This window comes from Heliangelus exortis, chromosome 1 (assembly GCF_036169615.1).
Source record: "Heliangelus exortis chromosome 1, bHelExo1.hap1, whole genome shotgun sequence".
Lineage (NCBI taxonomy): Eukaryota > Metazoa > Chordata > Aves > Apodiformes > Trochilidae > Heliangelus > Heliangelus exortis.
Genome location: NC_092422.1, coordinates 173,429,659 through 173,450,620, shown reverse-complemented (window position 1 = coordinate 173,450,620; position 20,962 = coordinate 173,429,659). Strand labels below are relative to the sequence as shown.

At 38.6% G+C, this 20,962-nt stretch overlaps 1 protein-coding gene across 3 annotated transcripts in view; it reads right to left on the bottom strand.

The window, feature by feature from the left end:
• Positions 1-20,962, bottom strand: part of CFTR (CF transmembrane conductance regulator) — an 83,737-nt gene that overhangs the window by 43,652 nt on the left and 19,123 nt on the right. For 2 of the 3 annotated variants that reach the window (XM_071733707.1, XM_071733709.1), the window contains exons 5-11: positions 20,570-20,659; positions 19,455-19,618; positions 18,860-18,985; positions 14,138-14,384; positions 11,033-11,125; positions 10,327-10,509; positions 7,821-8,012 (exon numbers count right to left, since the gene is read on the bottom strand). In XM_071733707.1, coding sequence (XP_071589808.1) covers positions 7,821-8,012; positions 10,327-10,509; positions 11,033-11,125; positions 14,138-14,384; positions 18,860-18,985; positions 19,455-19,618; positions 20,570-20,659 — 1,095 coding nt within the window. The remainder of the gene's footprint in view (positions 1-7,820; positions 8,013-10,326; positions 10,510-11,032; positions 11,126-14,137; positions 14,385-18,859; positions 18,986-19,454; positions 19,619-20,569; positions 20,660-20,962) is intronic. The other variant, XM_071733708.1, reaches the window with a different exon arrangement.

The window sequence follows — 20,962 nt, the reverse complement described above, 5'->3', positions numbered from 1 at the left end:
GTCTTCATCCTTGCCCTACTGAAATTAATTCTAAGGCTCCCATTGTTTTACATGGTGTTGGGATTTTTGTCAAATACATTTCTTTGCAGGTGTGTCAACATGGAATTTTAATCATATTTTTAATGAATTCTCCTTCTGCTCTCTTCTACCCTTCAGCTCAGGATAATACATGGCATGGAACAGACAAAGAACTTTTCAGACTGTAGCTGTATTAATTAAAAAATGTTTAGTAATTTCTTTCAAAGGCATAAACAGAGTGATGAAGTCCAATAGACACACAATGCTATTTGTTGGAACATGAATTACCCATTGTAAAAAAGTACATTGGGCTGGTCCAAATACATCCTTGCTGTCATTTTATGCAGGAAGTGAAATCAAGCCAGGGACAAACCTAATCAAATGATGCTGAACAGCACAAACCCCAGCATATTAACGAAGCAGCCGCTGGATTTTCTTTAAGATATTTATTTATAAATTCTTAAACTGAGAAGCCTATGGCAACTATTCAGAGAAGAAGACCCTCACAGTTCACACAGACAGCAGCTACTTTTGTGGATGCTGCTTACACCAGGATCTTAGAAATGGCAAGTTCCACACTCAAGGAGAAGGCACCATTTTCAACATCTCTTCTTTGCATTTTTAACAGTGTAAATATCATATTTATTTACCTCAGGAGCCAAGGGATGACCTTCATAATACTTTTGGGCTTAGTATGGAAGAATATAGCTGAGACAGATTAATGTAATATCTCTTTTCAGGGTGAATAGGTCTCATCATAAAAAAAAGAAACCTCAGAATACACTTCACATTCCAAGTCTTTTCTGTTGAAATTGCTTGTTACCAAAATCACTTGATAAATAATTAGCAAAAATTAAAATAATATAGAATGTTAGACAATAGTTTCTAAGAACCATTCCCTTCAGTAAATATTTGCTTTATATATATATGAGGTTACTAGAATTATTCAAGTAGTTCTTATGATAGGATTTCTATATTTTACTTATGGGGCTGCTCTTCCTCACATATGTCCTTAAAAATGTGGATTTCAATATTCTCTCTTCTACCTCTGATCCAAATAGATAAAACAGTCATGAAACTGATGGAACAGAGCAGCAGTCTTTACCCTCTACTTCATTTTCACTAACCCTTTCCTCTATTTCACTTCAACTTTTCCACAGCCCCATGTTCTTTACCATCTCTACCCCTCCCTTTTTTGCATTGCCATGAACTCTCCCCATGTTAATTTTCAGTTTCCAGAAAAGCTCCCAGTTCATATTGCTACTTCCTTCTCACCTACCAAAGTACACCTTTTTTTTGCCTTCTTTTCTTTCTCTTTTTGTTTTAGCAAAGCTGCCTCCAAATATACACTGCAGTTCCCTTTCTGTAGTATGTACTATGTGAACTAAATTAGAAGAAAAATTCTACAGCATTTCTTGTATAAAATGCCACAGCCAAAAACTAAGAACACATTAAGCATAACCAGCACCAAGAGTTTCAAGCAGGAGTTGGAATAATGTTTCATCTTATTAAATATTTTTTTTCTTTAGTTTAAGAGGAAAATTTAGTGTTACCTGCTTTCCCACTAACTGATTCCATGCTTCCAAGCAATCATATTCAATTCTAATATGCCCACAAGGTAGAAATGGAACTGAAACAAAACTCTAGATTTGATTTAAGCGATTACTGAAAATCTTCAAATAATGACTTTGAAATGTCATCTTGCAGAAAGCATAACTTTCAGTTTTCCCTCATTTTCAGAAAAGAAGCTATAATGAAAAACAGATATGAACTAAATTTCAAAAGATGAAGTTTTAAAGTTCTGAAATCAAGTCTTGTGTTTCAGACTCCTATCCACTAGTGAAGATTTCTATTAGCTTTTTAAAAAGGAAGAATTTTCAGGAAGTTTTTATATCTTGGGTTTTGGATAACCAGCTTTAACATATTCAGCTACTCACTTCCTGGGACAGAAGAGAGAAAAACAGATCTCTGAAAAAAACAGTATTTTAAATCAGAAATTACTTTTAAAATTTTTACTTTATTTAGGTATCTCTCCTCTCTTTGCCTGTAATTCTTGAAGCTGAGGCTTACGAAGGATTTATTACCCAAAAGCATAAGATTTGTTTTTGCAAGAGTTTATGACCTTGAGCAGTGTCAGGCTCACTCAAAACTCACACAAATGCTGGCAAAACTTGCTTTCTCCATGGTGAAACATTCCTGCAGAATACATTTTTGAAACATGAAATAGTATGGTGTGTGTGGGTAGGTTAAGCACAGGGTGAGGGAAACAAATATGATTCCAGAAGTGACGCAGAAGATAGGACAACATCCAAGATAATCAGTCCAGCACCCTGTACCTAGGACAGGGAATGAGGTGTCAAAAGTTGTCTTGCCTGAAAGAGCTTTTTAACTAAAGCATATTAACACAGAACATTGCAAAGGGGCTCTGTTGAACGTATTTACTTGATAAACTTATTGAAATCAGTGCATTTGGGAGCTTAAGTCTATTTTTTAATCCAATCGAGATGCTCCTCTGCTTTAATGAAACTGTGCTAGCTTATTTACTTCCAGTTTTCCCAGGGAATTCACTGTGTCAGCAGCTGACCTGCCCATGATTTTGGGCCACAGACAAGAATTTCAGTTAGAGGAGTCTGCTTATGCCAGTGGATCATGCCAGTGAGAGGTGGAAAAAGTACAAAGGCAGCCAGCTTTTGGGCCCACATGTCTGAGATGCAATGATTGCAGTGGGAGATTTGACATATTATGTGGATTTTCTGCCTGAAAGAGGCATTTATGCTATTCTAGCTATTTACATTAGGATGAGATGAACTTTACCTTGACATGCCTGTTGCTCTCCTCAGCTATGAAGACAGGCTAAGTAACTTGCTCTCACATAGTTTACACTCTAGACATGTACCTGATCAGGTAACCAAGCTATCTCCTAAGATTCTCATGTAGAGAACTACCTACTACAAAGCACTCTTTTCCAGACTTGAATCCTTATTGTTCCTCTCTTACACAAACTTTGTAACCTGACAATATCTCTTGTGGAAAACAAGGCACCCAGAAATAGATGCCATCCTCTAAAAGGAGACATCAGATATGCAGGAAGACAAACCAAGGTTTGCCATACTGACTGACGCCTGCTCTAGTTATTGTTTCTGTCATCTAAGTTCTTAGATGAAAATTAATCTTCTGCATCTCAGGAAAAAAACAAACCAAAACAAAACAAAAATACCCAAACCACTAAAGAATCTGGCTACAAATTTTTTCAGTAGAATCATTGAATTCTTTTGGTTGAAAAAGACCAAGTTCATCAAGTCCAACAGTTAACCTAGCACTGCCAACATTACCACTAACATCCCTAAGCACCACATCTACATGTCTTTAAACACCTCCAGAGATGGTGACTCTGCCACTTCCCTGGGCAGCATGTTGCAGTGCCCAACAATCCTTATGATGAAAGAAAAATTCCTAATATCAAATCTGAAGCTCACCTGGCACAACTGGAAGCCATTTTTCACTTGAGAGACCAATTGGAGAAGAGATTGGAGACCAATCCCCATGTTGCTACAACCTCTTTCATATAGCTGATATGGTTTCTTCTCAGTCCCCTTTTCTCCAGACAAAACATCTGCAGTTCTCTCACCTGTTCCTTGTAAGACTTGTGCTCTAGGCTCTTCACCAGCTTTGTTATCCTTCTTTTTACTCTCTCCAGAAATTCAATGTCCTTCCTGAAGCAGAGGGGCCCAAAACTGAACACAGTACTTGAGTTGCGGCCTCAGCAGTGCCAGGTACAACCACTTCTCTAGTCCTGCTGGCCACACTATTTCTAATACAAGCCAAGCTGCTGTTGGACACCTTGACCACCTGGGCACACTGCTGGCTCATATTCAGCCAGCTGTCAACCAACACCCCCATGTCCTTTTCCACTGAGCCACTTTCCAGCCACTCTTCTCCAAGCCTGTAGTGTTCCATGGAATTGTTGTGGCCCAAGTAGAGGGCCTGACATTTGGTTTTGCTGAACTTCATACAATTGGCCTTGGCCCATCAATCCAGCCTGTCCAGGTTCCTCTGTAGAGCTTTCTTACAGATCAACACTTCCTCCCAACTTGGTGTCATCTGCAAACTTAGTGAGGGTCCACTCAATCCCCTCATCCAGATCATTGATAAAGATATTATAAAGATATAAGAATCAGTCCCAATACTGACTCTGGGGAACACCACTTGTGACCTGCTGACAATTGGATTTAACTCCACTCACCACAACTCTTTTGGCTTCCATCCAGCTACTTTTTTTAACCAGCAAAGAGCACAAACATCTGAGCCATGAGCAACCCATTTCTCCACAAGAATGTTGTGGGAAATGGTGTCAAAAGCTTTACTCAAGTGTAGGTAGAGAACATCCCCAGCCTTTCCCTCATCCACTAAGTGGGACACCTTGTCACAGAAGGAGATGAGGTTAGCTGTACTATATGATTTCATTTTGCATGCAAACACTTCCTCTTTTTGCATGCCATGTTAAACATTACACTCATGAGCAGCTGATGGCTCTCAAATCTGAACATGTGTTTACTTTAACAGTGGTTATCTCTTAAAGGTAGTTTGCCATTTTGTGTTTATGGCCTCTTAGGTAACTATTGAAAGAACAAATGAACTAACTAGGTGGAAAATTATCTACCTTACCTTGCAAAAAGTTAAAAATGGAAGTTATGGAAGTATGCCTTTAAAACTAATTACTGCATGCCTTCAAATGGGACATAAATGCTGGTTTATTTTTAACAAGAATAACCATAACAGGCCTGCATCTGCTATCCTGACTGGAAGAGTGCTTTCTCTTAGGTTGGTTTTGTTCAATATTAACAGCATTTAGACACAAAGATTCCTGTTTCAACTGCTCAACAGTTTTACCTTTTTAACTCAACAAATGCTAAAACCAAAAAAAAATCCCATCCCCAGCATATAATAGGCTATTAAGACCGATTTTTCAACCTAAAAATTGAACATCAAGCTACATTCCTTCTCCATTTTTCATTACATCAGTAATAAGGATTTTGCAAACCCCACTGGCTACTCCTACAAATTCCAATTTATATTCATGCTATCCCTGCCATGACATTAATACAATCCTTCAATCTCTGAGGAACTTATAATCATGGAATTACGTTCCTAGCTAATGGTTAATATCACCAGGTTTGCCATTTTTAGGACTACAAAATAAAAATCTAACACATAACATATTCTAACCTCTAAATAAAGATCTTCTGTTTTCCTATACAGAGAAAATCTTGGACACCTAAAAATATGGCAAGCTCTGTGAAATATTTACTTGTACTTTCCATATTTCATAATACTTTGAGTTGAATTTAGCAATCCTTAGCAATTTTAAGAAGGCTGTAAGTGATAAACCCCAGGGCAAATCACCTTTGTACCAATCAAAAAAGTCAGGCAGAAAAACGTAGCACTGACTTTTTAAAAAATTCTTATGCATGTCCAAATTATTTACATTACATTTCCTTAATATCTTCATAGGCCTAAAATAAAGTGCAGAACAACATGTGTAAACTCACGTAGCTTCAGTGTCCTGTCCTGCTAAAAGACAAGAACAAGCTATTGACTGTGCCAGGAAGTCCCAAACCTATGCTTATGTTTTGATGTGACCCACACAGAGTAACCTGTAATATTTTATTAGTCCTAATGAAGACAAAGGGAAAAAGACATCAGGTTTAGAAACTGGACTACATCTTCAGTATGCTTCCTTTGTAGGGTGATGGTGAAAGCAAACAGGGCACTTCACAGGTATGTTCCATTTTGCAGTAGTAATACATCTGTTTCATGAGCAGGTCAAAGAAGATGGCTTTGTATTCCTAAAAATGTTTTGTGAACACAGAGCTTGGAATAAAAACTCACTGCTGAGTGTGTTAACTGAGTTTCAGCATATCTGCAATAAGGAAATGAACTGGTTTATAACCAATCACCTTGAAGAGCTTGTATAATCTCAAGAGCAGTCCCACATTCAGGTGAACTATATAACTACCCAGGGAAGTTGCAGAGAAGGGGGCAAAGTGAGCTTCCTTAAGCGAAACCCCTCTGGCACTTCTTTTTTGTGCAGAATGAGAACACACACAACCCCAATCCCACAACGTATTAACTCTTGTAGTAATAAACCCCTAAAAGATGCACAATAGGCAAAGAGCAGGGGATAAATATTTGAAATTCATCCTTAAACCTGCGATACTAAGTCCTGTTCAGTAACTAAGATGTGAAAGCTAATGAGACTAGAAAGCATAATAGTAGCAATAACGTAATCTGTTTGGCTTCCTTTCAGATCATTCTGCCTTCTCTTCAGGCCAAAAGAAAATATCCTTATAAACATCAAACTTGGTCTCAAATAATGAGCCCTGCTGGGAGATGAAGCGTATCAATCAACACAGAGCTGCACCAACACAGATCAAAGCTGTCTTGACTGAGCCTGTTTAAAGAACAAAGGAGTTGCAGCCTACTGAGACCCCAAACTATTCTATCACTGCCAAGACATGGAGCTGTCCCACCAATACCGAGGCAATCAGCCATCCCACCAACACTGAGACAGAGTTTTCACACCAATACACTGAGCTGTGCCACTAACACTGAAACAGTGAGGCATCCCAACACCACCGGGACACCAAGCAGTCCCACCACCCATCTTTAAGTGCCTTCTGCTCTAGGAAGGGCCTGGGCTGGGAAGCCTCTTTTGACAAGGACAGTTTTGAACTGCTGATGCCAGTTGTTGCTTGGAGCTTTGGCATTAAGTAAAACTTTTAACACTGGCAGTAAGGACTACTCTGTTCAGAAAGCCTGACACAGAAGTTAATTGTCCTGTCATCAGAAGCTTTCAAAGATTTCCAGTACATCACAATCCAAACACAAGCTGAAATTGCCACAAACACATACGAAAAGATTACTCTATTACTTAACTATACCCTACTCTGGGATAAAGTGCAGTAACCTCATCTTACTTTTAAACAGACTGGCTATTGTTTTCTTGCTTGACTGGCGCTAAAGGGAAATATATTTCTCTGTGTGGCCTAAAGACAGATCCTGTTCAGCACAGCTAAATATTTCTTGGTTTTGTCTACATGTTACCGAAAAAATGCCTGACATTAAGGCACTGCAATAAGGATGGAAAGGTTAAAAATACTCTCCTTTCGTATCTTGCAATTTGAAAATATATCTTTTTCTACACTATCCTCTGGCAACATTAACACACATGAGGGCACTTCCATGTCATTGTACTAATTGCAGGCTACATGTCACATAAAGATCAAACTTGAAATAATTTCCAGCAAGAAATTTTCTCTGTGTACACAGAAAGACCCAACTTCAGTCAAGAGTTTCCTTTAAATAATTCAGCTTTCTGGAGTACTAGTTATCCCTGGAACCATTTTTGAGATGCAAAAGAAAGGAGAAAAACAGGCTCATTTCTAAGAATCTAAGGAAAAGTTTCTTTATGGGGAAGAAATGTCAAAAAAAAATTGTAGGAACAATACTTTTACATCATTTTTATCATGAATATATTTTTCCAGGGTTTTCACTAGCAAGAAAGACTGAGAAGTATGACACCTTACAGTATCTGAGCTAGCTGCTGTTGTGCAAACTACCAGACCTAGCACCATCAGTGTGTCTCTCAAGGAACTGGCAACAGGCTGATTTGCAGTTCCACAAAATCAGGATTCTTAAATTTCAGAAATGTCCTGCTTACTTAAAGCTCTGCTCCCTGACCTTTTCTTTGCTGTTTTTCACTTAGGTTGGGGCAGAGTTTTTAAGAATCCTAGATGACTGACCTCTTCCAGTTGGCAGGCTTTAATGACACTCTTATATCGGTATTCATCGTAGGATACTCCAAAAATTATATTTTCTTTTATTGTTCCAGGCATGATCCAGGAGACTTGAGGTGAAAAGGATATCCTTCCACTGTGTTTAATTTTACCCTGTGAAGGCTCCAGTTCTCCCATTATCAACATTAGAAGAGAAGTCTGAAAAATCATTAACACTTGGTTAATATATCAGAGATATGGACAACCACAAGAAATGCTAAACAAACTGAGAGTCACTCTGCTATGTCACTGAAACGGTACATTTGCTTTTTAAAGTGTCCCTATAAATACTGATCCAGTGCAAGCTGCACTTAGTGGAGATTTTCATGATACAAATGGTCCTGAAAGCCTCTGAAATAAGAGATACTTCATTCAATGAATAATAGAAATTGTGTAAAGTATTTTGTAAAAAAGGCTTGTGTCTGCTAAAGTGTGTATTTTTATTTAAACGTCCGTTACTTATTCAAGGTACAAGTGTGAGAATCTGCAAGATGCACACAGACAAGGTATTGGCATTTATGGAGAATGTTAATTGATTTTTAGAAATATCAGTGACCTTTTTTTTTTTTTTTTTTGTTCTTTGGACAACACAATTCATGTTTACAATTTTGCTAGCACTCATAAACCTTTTATCTGTATTGCCTTTAAAAAATGCAATTTCTTTGTGTATGTGCATACAATTACCCACAAACAGCTCAGTGTGATCTGAATTTTCCCCTGTAACAGTTAACTCATTTACGTGAATACATGACCTAAGTATATTTACTATTTCCCTTCATAAAAGAATTGATTGCAATTTCAGTACTGACATGTTATAATTTCAAAGTTAATCAGTAGCTTGTAGTAACCTTGTCACACATCACTGGCTAATAGATCAAAGAATAGAATTGAGAAATACAAGGAAAAATATGTTACAGAGCCATTCCAGTGGTGTTCTTATCACTAATAAATGGTCAACAAAGCTGGGACGTAACAGCCAAAGATTTAAAAATCTGTCTAAGTCACAGTTTCATGCTGTCAAGCCCTGTGTTCCTGTGACAAGTTATACAATACGTGGGGGAAGTCTAACAAGATTCTTTCCATTATAGCAGAACCTGAATTTTCTAAAATGATGAGTAAGAAGTTTTGGCTCTTTCAAAGGACAGCTGCTTATTACATTTTGCACACTGCGTGTTAAACTATTGTATCTTGAAGTATAAAAAACAGGGGAAAAAAACAGACCTTAATGAGGCATTAAAGAGCTGATGCCACGTTTTATACCTGTTATAGGTTAAGATAAATGTGCAGCCTGCTTCAAGGGCCTAACAGTTCCTGGAAAGAAGGGTAAGGTTATAAACCTTATTTTTCTTTTATCTTCCTGATAATATTATAGGCCTTTCATCTTTACTGCCTTGGAAAGTATAAATTTCTCATATTTATATACTCATATAAAATGCTCAATGGAATCTGAACTTTTCTCAGTTTCCTAAATAGCTGAATAAAGAAGATACAGATACATCTTTTGGTGCTTTCTAATTGACATTTTTGTATTAGAAGTACCACCTCTAGTAGTAGCAATCTGAGATCATCAGCAATGTAGCAAAAATATATTCTGTTGATTCAGAGTTATCACAGTAAAATGCACCTCAACTTATCAGCCTGAGAACAATCTCATGTCCGAAGTCCCTTGCTCTTTCCTATTGGTGTCATTACCAAAAATAATATAGAAATCTTGATCATCTTGAAATCAATGGGTCCTTTGCCATTGACTCCAGCAGACCAAAAGTTTTACTCATCACGAATTACAGAAACCAGAATATGTTCACCAATAATTTATAAAACAGGAAAAGTTGCCAAATGCATGATGAATATTTGTTTTGATCTTTTTCTGCAGCATCTCTCCAAGCTTTCACACGGACTCAGGAAGCCTGTCTGAGGCTGTCTGGTAGGGACCAGAGCACAAGAGACAAGGTACACCACATGTCCAAAGCAGATATTTTAGATATCTGGCTAATCCATGTCACATGCTTGTAAGGTTACTGAATATCTTCTGCTCAAATTTTTCTTTTAAATTTTAGCAAGGCAGAAAAAATCCCAATAATCTGCATTCTTTAGCACACTGAGTCATCTGGATATCTATGCTATGTTCTCCAGTTTATTGTTTAAAGGTAGGGAGATTCTCACCATAGGCATTAACTTTAGGTTTCAGTCTGCATTACTCCTGCAAAACTCCTTTTACTTCCTGTGGAAAAATTGCTTTGTCATTTAAATTGCTGTTTCCTTATAAAGTCTGTATCCTTGTATGTAGCAAACATATCCAGCAAATTCTCATATTGGCCAGAGAGTAAAACAAATAACTATTGGCCATTTTATTGAAACTCACAGTTTATTCATACTTTTTCCTGCAGCTGTCATTTTTACAGAAAGCACACAATAACAACCATAATACACGTAACAATACAGGTGGCTGTTGAAAGAACAGAAGTAGAAATACCTTGCCTGCTCCAGTAGACCCAGAAACAGCTAATAATTCTCCCTTCTCAATCTTGAAATTTATATCCTGAAGAACAGGAGAGGCATGAAGAGGAAAATTACTGAAGAAGAGATTGTTGACAGTGCTAGGAGCTTTGCTGTTGTTGTTTTCCTGGTTTGCTTTTAGAAACAGCTCTCCAATTCCCTGCAACATACACAAATGTGTACTTGTATGTACATAAGAAACCCCCACCATGTATATGCAGATATATCATACTATGGACTTATGAAAAATTATGAATTTTGTGACTTTATTTTTCTTATCTATAGTATATTTATTCAAGAAATATATATATTTGATATATTTATTTTAGTGCATGTATCGGACTTGCTACCAAATTTGTGGACACAAAATTTTCCTACTTTAGAACTGCTTTTCAATGTTTATACATGCTACAGCCTGATTCTGTTTTCATGCTGGCTTAAATCAGAAATAACTACTTATTACAAGCCTTAACAAGTATTAAAATGTCTCTTCTGAAGTTTCTCAACTGTGGATAATTTGATACTATGCATTAATTACTTGCTATATATTCGTTGCCTGCTGATAGCTGAAGCCAGCTAAAATGAAGGAGTGCAGGTTGCTCATTTTACAGAACATCAAGGAAAATGTTGATTAAAAAAAGATATACTCTGTGCTTTAGTTTATTTAGGGTAAAAGTACTAACCTCATCCCAAAAAGCTGTTACTTTGTCCAGCTCAACACCAGTAGTTGTTAAATTATACTCCAGCGCTTTATACTCTTTTTTCAGCAAGAAATCCTAGAAACATCACAAAAGCAGATGAGAGAAAATAGTAAGGGATGATGGCCATACCACACAAAGCAGCATATCCTTGCCAACGCTGAGTGCTACTTAATATGTCTGGCAGTGCTATTGCACTGGAGTGTCTTAGAGAGTGGCATAAATACAGTTTATACAACTGTACAAACTTCAGATGGAGAAGGACATGTTTTGGAAACTACCAATTCTTTCATTGCCAGTGAAAACATAGCCATAACAGATTTGGTTCTGGTTTAGACAGAACATTAGAACTTGGCATTTCCATGGCTTCCAGGAGTTTTATCAGGCACCACTACCCCTCTGACTTCAATCCTTTTCATTTTGGCTTTCATTTTGGAGTAGGATCTGGTCTGTTGCACTCTGGTTAACAGTGAAAGAAAGCAGCTCCATGCTGCTATCTCCCTATTCCAGGTCCTGCACTTTGGCCACAACCACCCCATGGGGAGCTCCAGGCTGGGCACAGATTGGCAGAAAGGGACCTGGGAGTCTGGATTGACAGGAAGCTGAACTTGAGCCAGCAGTGTGCCCAGGTAGCCAAGAAGACCAATGGCATCCTGGCCTGTATCAGGAACAGCGTGGCCAGCAGGTCAAGGAAGTGATTCTGCCCCCGTACTCAGCCCTTGTGAGGCCACAGCTTGAGTTCTGAGTCCAGTTCTGATACCCTCAGTTCAGGAAGGAAACTGAGGTGCTGGAGCAGGTCCAGAGAAGGGCAAGGAGGCTGTGAAGGGATCCAGCACAAGTCCTGTGAGGAAGGGCTGAGGGAGCTTGGGGTGTTCAGTCTGGAGAAGAGGAGGCTCGGGGGAGACCTCATCACTCTCTACAACTCCTGAAAGGAGGTTGGAGCCAGGGGGGGGTCAGTCTCTTTTCCCAAGTAGCTACCAGTAAGACAAGAGGGCATGGACTTAAGCTCTGCCAGGGAAGGTTTAAGTTAGGTATTAGGAAAAAATTCTTTACAGAGCAGGTGATCAGGCATTGGAATGGGCTGCCCAGGGAGGTGGTGAATTTTCCATCCCTGGTGGTTTTTAAGAAGAGACTGATGTGGCACTCAGTGCCATGGTCTGGTAACTGCGGCGGTAGTGGAGCAAGGGTTGGACTTGATGATCTCAGAGGTCCTTTCCAACCGGGCTGATTCTGTGATTCTGTGGAAGCTCTTTCAGGAAGGAACAAACTTTTCACAGAGTAGTCCCTAGATGAACGTTTCAAATGGTATTCCAAAGCAGTGGGACTTTAAAAGATTTAGAATGATGTCTCTACCAGCAAAACAAAGAAACAAATAAACAAAAAAGGCAGGCAATGATCTTTCCTGGCCAGTGCATCACTGAAGTATTCTAATTTCAAATGACACAAGTCAGCAACCTGATGCTTGTGTTACCTTCTGGGATAATATTAGGAATAAAGAGTAATCCTATGATAATGTAGAAAAGAAAATTTTCTATTCCATGATTTTACCATCTCCTCTAAAATGTCCTTTAAAATTATGTGGAACCAAGTAGGCCTACTTGGGTAATACAGGAGACAAGGCAGGAACCAAATAACTGGAAGATAAAACAGTTTATGCAAAAGAAGGAAATTATAGCTAGGCTTTCATAACAATGGCAGTAGGGTCATCCAGCAGAGATGCTGGAACAGCAATAGCCAGAGAAAGTACACTGATCCAGAAAGACTTCATGGTCTAGAAAAAATGGGTATAGCTATAGGACAAAAACAATACCCCAGGGGATATGTCTGGATCAGTGGACTCTCTAAACTGACGAGGAAATTCTATCAGAGAAATGTATGAATGGTTTATTCGCTTTGTTTATGGTTTTTTTGTGACAAGTAAAGGGCATTGGATTCTGTGCAGCCTGTCTATGGGGTCTGTGCTGACCCTACACAAAGAGATGATTATTTATGGATTCTGAAGAACCCACAGAGATAATACCCCAAAGACAAGTGTTCAGCAAAGTGAGGGTACTGGTACTACAACAGGACTTACCAGTTCTATGACAGGGCATTGGATACACTTTTTCAGGAAACATGAGAGATAGAATATCTACATTAACACCTCAGGAATCTGAAAAGTGCAAGGACTGCCTAAATTAGAACCAAACAAGGCAGCCTTCTGAATGTCAAATAGAAAGACTTACGGCTAGATGTATTGAATTTTCTGCCCAGCTGAAAAATCACAAAAATCCAATACCTGCTTCTTTTTCTACATTAAGGTCCAAATTTCTGACTAAGATCTTTAAATTCTACATTAAGTATTTGTATTACTTTAAAAATAATAAAAATTATCTTTTATAAAAAATATCAATAAATATGTAAAAACTACCTAAGATTTCATCACAAAGTAGAATCTGAATCCTTTTCCTGGAAAGTTGTTTCAAAACAGCAGATAAAGCAGATGATAAGAGTTAATGAGAATTCACCCTGATTTGACTCTGCAGATAAGCCTCTCATGCTGGTATATGAGCAATTGATCTCAGCAGGTAAGGTAGGTAATAATTATTTGACCAGTACCTTAATTATGTTTACTACTCATAATGAATGAGTTGCACATTTGCATAAGATACACAATCTCCTGCTGTTCTTACCACTAATAGGTAAGAAACCAGAAGATCTGTGACTGTAACTACTCGAAGCCATCCTATATAAAACATGTAATAATTTCATACTTCCTTTTCTGAAGGAAAAACATCTCTTAAGAACCACAGCTCATGATATGTTTTTATTAAGTTCCTTATTCTGCAATGAGAAGAAATAACTAAATCCTGCTGTTTCAGAAAAAGCAGCGTGGAGGTACCATGAGACTCCTGTGGTTATGCTGCCTGGGGAACCATATGACAATATCAAGATTTATAATGGCATTTCATGGTGTGTAGTCAAAGAGACACATGGTATAATCGGAAAGTCTGCATAAATGCTGTGCGCTTTTGTTGATCAACTGACAAGATAACATGCTATAAAGAATTAGCTTACGTACTTGGGAAGATTTTAGTGTATGTGCCTTACCTGTATTTTGTTTATTGCTCCAATAGAGTCATACCAGGTCTGTACAGACCCAGGAAACTGCCTGGTCACTGTCATTCGAAGAACAATGCAGAAGGAAATAGTGGTAAATATTTTTCGGAGAATAATTCCTTTAATCACAGCATATGGAAGCACAGCTAAAAAAACCACAAAAAACCCTGAAAAGAAGAAGGCTGAGCTGTTGAAATATCTCATGTAGGCAGCTTTTCGGGTTAGCTTCAGTTCAGTTCTGTTAAAAAAACAAATACAAATAATTACTGCAGGGTTCCACAATTTACATATTACAAATATTTTGGATGGAACTGTTGGTAAAACAACTCAGAAACTGATTCATCCTTGTTATTTTCCAGGACTGCAGTTGAAAAGTACAATTCAAAGCAATTTTTTAATCTAAAAAGTAACTGGAGCCAAATTTTGCAACCAGTTTTCAAAGATGTCAGATAAAATAACAATTATCTGCATCATGATTTAGATACTTCACAAACCACAAGCCTCTACAGTCCCTGGCACAATCATCATTAAGTGTCTAATGCTCTGGTACATGATACACTCCCAGAAGCAACATTTCATACTCATCCAGTAATCTAGATACATAAGTCCCCTAGAAGTAAGATACTTTAAAATGCCAGATTTGCTTTACCTGGCCATAAAAATCAGATCCATAATCTGATTATAGTGTCAATTCCTCTTGCAGAGCACCCTACTAACAGGGTCGCCCATGAAGTAAGGTATCAGTCTCTGCTAGAAGAGGTGGAAGGCAGCAAGTCTGCTCTCCATCTTCCCTTCTCAGTTTATGGAGTAGTGTACTGACTGCTGTGCAGTCAGGAATTATGAGAGACTGCTGACCTCACTGACTGGAATTTGTCTCAAAAGGACAATTTTAAAGTGAATAGCCCTGTCTAGGCTGGAATGTACCTGGCCTGGCCAGAGCTGAGGGGCAGCCTGCAATGCTGGGACATCCCTCCAGGCACCATTACCCTGGCCAGGGTGGAGGAAGCCACCTTAGAATCATAGAATCATAGAATTGGCTGGGTTGGAAGGGACCTCAGAGATTGTACTGGTGCTGATGTGCCTGGCTAAGGTGGCTGGGACAGAGTGGGAGAGGTGCATGGAAGAAGATAAGAACTGATGAGTGGGTGGGGGGCTGCACCCTTCTGCAGAAGCCCCTCTCCAGGTGAGCCTGTCTGCAATGGCTCTGATGCTAATGACCCTGGCTCCTGCAGCAGCTGTTGGACAGCTGCCCCTTTGGAACAAAGGCATTTTGGGGGTATAAAGAGGGCTACTCTGGCCACCTTGCTTTGTTGTCTCTTGACCCACCGCCATCTCACATCAGAGCCTGTCCAGGATCAGAGCCATCTTGAAGGAACGCACTGGACAGACCCCTGGTCATGACTCTCTCTCTCTCATTCTTTCTTCCCACTTCCTTACCTCTCTTTCTCTCCCACTTCTCTCCCTTTTTTTCTTATATCTTCTTTTCCTCTCTCCATCTTTTGCCTGGCTCTATCGTTTTGCTTGTGTCAATTGTCAAATAAAAGTTTGCTTGCACCCAACCCTTCTACAGTTGGACTTTGTTTTGTGAATCCAAAACAAAATAAAATTTAATGTTACCTCAGACTGTAACAGGAATGCAACTAATCATTACTCTTAGCTGCTTCCACAGTGTCTATGCATCTTACAACAAGCCATTAAATAAAACAGGAATAATCCATAATTAATTTTCTGAGTCAATAACCCTAACTCACAGTGCTGAAGGTTCCTCTTGACTGCTCTCTCTCTCATTTTGACCTCGTTCACTCCACATTCCTCAGATGGTCTGCAGCTCAGCTTTGCCTGAACAGAGGCACCTCTGCTGCAGTGAAAGAGCAATTGGTCTGCTGCAAGAGCTATTAGCTGGAGCTAGAGAGGGAGCAAGACCCCAGGGTGCCCATTCACTGAGTGCTCTAACCACTGGGATACTGTGCAGAAGTTCATGGTCACATTGGTGATGGTAATCTATGGTGCTGCAAGGCTGAGCACCATAACCTTTATGTGTCTTCTGGTAGGGAGTTAGTGCCTGCATGCAAATCCCATCCAGGATTTTGAAGCTTTGTGGAACCCCCTTTTCAGCTCCACACTACGGATGCATGAGGCTTCCACATGCATCCAGCATCTCACCAATTTTTGTCAGACAAAGTGTTCTTAGAAGCCTCTCACAGAAAATCTAGGCTGAGGCAGTTTTGGGGTAGGATGCCTATCACTTGTTTAGACTGTATTTCACAAGAGGCCTGAAGAAAGTAGCCAGGCATGCAGGTCACCACCACAGTAGCAGCCACTGCCCTGGTGAAAGGGCCTTCCAAGTCCCTCCAGACCTTGTATGAAACTGTGGGTGGCAGCACCGAAAAGGGATAACAAAGATTTGTGGGCTCAGTGATCATCTGGTTCCACACAAATGTCTCAGTAGAAGCTACCAAAAATCCCTCCAGTGCTGAAGCACAAAGCCACTGCTCTAAAGAAGGAGAATCAAAGCACTGACACTTTTCAGTATGCTCCCAAGTACCAGCCTCAAGCTGACTCAGCCACAAGCAAAATTTTTCCAGAGGTGGGTCTGACTATGAAGCAGGCTTGAAAGCTCTGTAGAACTCATTTAGGATACATCTTGATCATTAATTATGGCCATTTGGAGAGAGATGTAAAGGACACTATGAACCTGTGTACAGAATGTAGGGCAGGGTATGTCTGTATTTGAAGGGATGCTGCAGGAATCAGTATAAATACATGACTTTGAGATTCTTTGCTTTGTATAAAGATGCATCTCCTGCTGATTAAGTACAGACAGCTCCAACCTTGGCCTTCATCTTCTCCTGTGCATTGGTTCCAAGGAACAGTTTAGTGGTGTGGTTTTTTTACTTCTCTGAATAGATTGCACAGTCCATAGGAACCCATAGTGCTTACTCAGACATCTGTTATGAACAGTTATTATCAGTAAAAACTTCAAGAGGGCACATGGGAGATAGCCCACACTGGTCCCTCTGAACTGCCACAATTCCCTGGTGGAGTTTTCCTGCAGTGGTGTTACACCTGCAGGATGCCCAGCCCTGACAGCTCAAATCTACCAGTGTAAGGGCACAGGTCTATCAAGTTGTTAGAGTTGATTAAACTGGGTTGTATCAGAAAATGCCAGCATTCAGAAGCAGTTTGGTAATGACTGAGCTATAATGCACTGTTGCTAAAATACAGTCCTGGTTTCATGCACAAGGTCTTGTTTCCTACCAGCTTAGCAAGCCAGCTGATTGGGAGGTCCTGCAGAGCTGGCTCAGCAAGCAAAATACGATTGAAACTGACATTCCTGGCTGAACTGCTCTGGTAATGTCTTCACCAAATGAACTGTTGGATCACTCAGAAAAAAAATATGGTATTTTGGTGCAGAGCAGGAGAAGAGAGATACTTTGATTTTATAATATTGCTAGCATTCTTTTAAAAATTCATGAATGATATAATAAAAATGGATTCCAGCATTACAAAATTCACTACAAAATATTTTAGAAAATCACAAAATGACAGTCTTTTTTCCTGGTTTCTGTGACCTTTTTGTGGACTAAAACTAATTTAATTCATTTGTACAGTATATGGTCACAAGATGTGGTCTCAAATCTCCTAAAAGCAATGCATGTGACTATTGACACCAGACGAATCCTAATCTGGTTCTATTCTTGAGCAGGAACTCCCAGCCTGGATTCATACTGAGTTTTCTCTGATTGTTTGTTGATAGCAAATCATTACAAAGTTTAAGATCTTTCTTATTCTAAAGGTAAATAACACTGCACTTTCCCTGGATTGTTTTACAGAAAGCAGCAGAACAAGAACTGTTTATGTAATAATATGGTTTTATCTTTTATTTGCATGAAAATATGACACTTATATTTCTTTTATTTTACCAATCACACACCTGGCACAGATTTTTAATCCTCTGTAAAAAAACTAAACAAACACACAGGACTGCACAGCTTTAGTGCAGTATCACCCCTCAATCATTATGTCACTTCTCCATTCTGCCAAGACTCCCTGTTGGTAATAAAGATCCCCTATTCATAGTTCTCAGCTAACTAGGTTAGGTCTTTTACCTCCTTTCTCCCTCAGTTCTGGTAGTTCCAATACTATCTCCATATTAACTGAAGAGATAAGCATTACACAAGACTACCTATAGACAGTAAATGTTAATATAATTGTGAAGGGTGAATACATGAAGCTGCACTACTTCAATCCTTCCAGATTCCACATAACATTTAAAACTGGCTTTATTGCATTTCTCAGAAAATGGCTGCAGAGGACTCACACAGTTTCCTCAACCACAGAATAGGAAAGTCTGTAAAGCCTTAAGTAACTATCACAAAAGGGCTTTTTATTGTAAGATGAGGATAGGGTTGGCCAGAAACAAACACAGATGCCACAATTGTTTTACCTGCGCAAGCTAACCACTGAAATATCATTATAACACATGAGGAAGCAAATAAAGAAATAAAAAAATCCCACCTTCATAGTGAGCTTGACAAATTGGAAAAGAATCCAAGCTGCAGTGTGGGAATGCAGAGTCAGTTAGTGTGTGGAGGATTAATATTTGTGTGCTTTATTTCCTAACTAACAAGATCACAGATGGTGTTCATAGCTACCTAATTTATTTTTTTTCTAAGCACATAAAAAATTTGACTAACAAATGAGAACACTTACTCACGGATGCTTTCAATCATTTTTTCCATTGCATCTTCCCAACAATAGGCTTTAACTGACTGTATGTTTTCAATTATTTCTGAGGTGATGACAAGCCTCTCGTTGATCTTTCCTGCCCTCTTATTCCTACAAAGTAAAAAGGCAGTAGGTAGATCTTCATCTTTTTCATCCTGTTAGTTTCTATATCTCAAGGAAACACTTTCCATATATACCTGTGCTTAAAATGTTTATTTTAGCAGAATTATGAAGAATGTGAAAGGAATTACTAGAAATCTAGTAACTGTTTTAATAAGGAGAAAATACAAACTCTGAAAACAATAAATCAAATCATTTAAGATTTTTAATCAAAGAGTTTTAATCCTACAAAGCACTATCACTATTCCCTGCATGTTAGACCTTTAATTTTGTTACGTTTAGACAGCTGCTGCTAAGTAAGTAAAGGCTTGTCTGTGACTTTCCTAATACTGCCAGCACTCTTTAGACTCCTCTTTTGTAACAATGTCATAACCAGAAACCCTCACTCAAGTGGTATAACCTTCTTAAACCAACATGTTTCAGGAAAACATATAGAAATATTTTTAAACAGTCTGGTCACCTGTATTTCATCATCATTTGTCCCAGCCAGGCTTGGAAGAAGGCCAAGACTATTAGAAAAGCAAGTCCAGAAAATGCAGAAGCTTCTAACATATCCCAGAGCAGTCCCATCAGCAGTGCCACTTGTAAAGGTGCTATCCATACAAAATGAGCCAGAGCAAGACCCTGGTGGGAGCCAAAGCAGGAAATAATAACAATACAAGTTACAGATGTGTTCTGAAAGCTGCATGAGAAGGAAGATGTTATTAAAGTGACACTTTGAAAAATGAAATGAAGAATGATACAAGTATTTCCAGTAGTAAAACAAGTTCATAAAGGAGGATTTGTGATCCTGAGCACATAGCATTCTGGGTATTAATTATGATGACAGAAATATATATACATTCCAGACCTAAACTAAATTTGATTTTTGTAAGGCAAAGTTCAGACTGCAAGTATCTCTTCACTGTGTATATAAACAAAGAAAAATCTCAGCTTTGTAAAAGAGAAGAGAATTTGACATCAAATGCTAGTAAATACACAGAAAAATCTTCTGACCGTGATTTAATGTGATACAGGAGGCAAATATTATTTTGGTGAAGGGGTGACTGTTGTATGAACACAACCAGTTTTAAAAAGATTGATGCCTACTCCAGTCATGTAACTTCACATTGGGTAGTTTTGGAATCCTGTGATCATGCTGCAGAAGTGTCTACACACTGAACAGAAGTTGAGAGTCTCCAGTCTCCAAATCCATTAGCAGGGATTTACCTCTGTGTCTTTAATGAAAGAGTGGATTTTAAAAAGACACTCTGGACCTTTCTGAAACCAACTCCAAAACCCAGAGGTTTCCTGGTAGGTTCTCACTGGACTGCAGAACAAGCATATTTTATGTTATACTTGGTTTTTAGGTTTCCTCTACTAAGAAGCATAGGAAACAAAGGATGTTGTAAGTATCAGAACAAACATTTCCATGACCATGTGCCAACACATTTTCTGACAGTAGTGATTCATTTTATATATACAATGACCACTCAGTGCAATCTGCCATTTATGCTTCTTCCTTTCTTAATATTTGTCATGAACAACTTTAAGTATTCTATTTGTACTTCGTGGATTCAACAACTGATGACATACCTCATCAAATTTGTTCAGATTGTTGGAAAGAAGACTGACCAGTTGTCCAGTACTTATTTTATCTAGAACCCTGCTTGACAGTTTTAAGATCTGTAAAAGAAAACAAAACCATAGAAAACCAGCCATGTAACTCATCCCCATAAAACAGGATAAATACAGATAAAAATAACAGGCGTTGGTACAGTAGTATAAATAGCAATTCACTTATCTGTTTATGTTATAAAGAAAGTCTCATTAAACTTTTTATTTATGTCCCTTGAATTTAATATAGTCATTAAATTGCTTTACAAATATTGATTTATCAACTTAGTCCTTGCTTTCTATTGCATATTTTATGTGTGTGTATATATATATGCAAATGCAAGTTTTAATTAAGCATGCATGCTGTGTGAT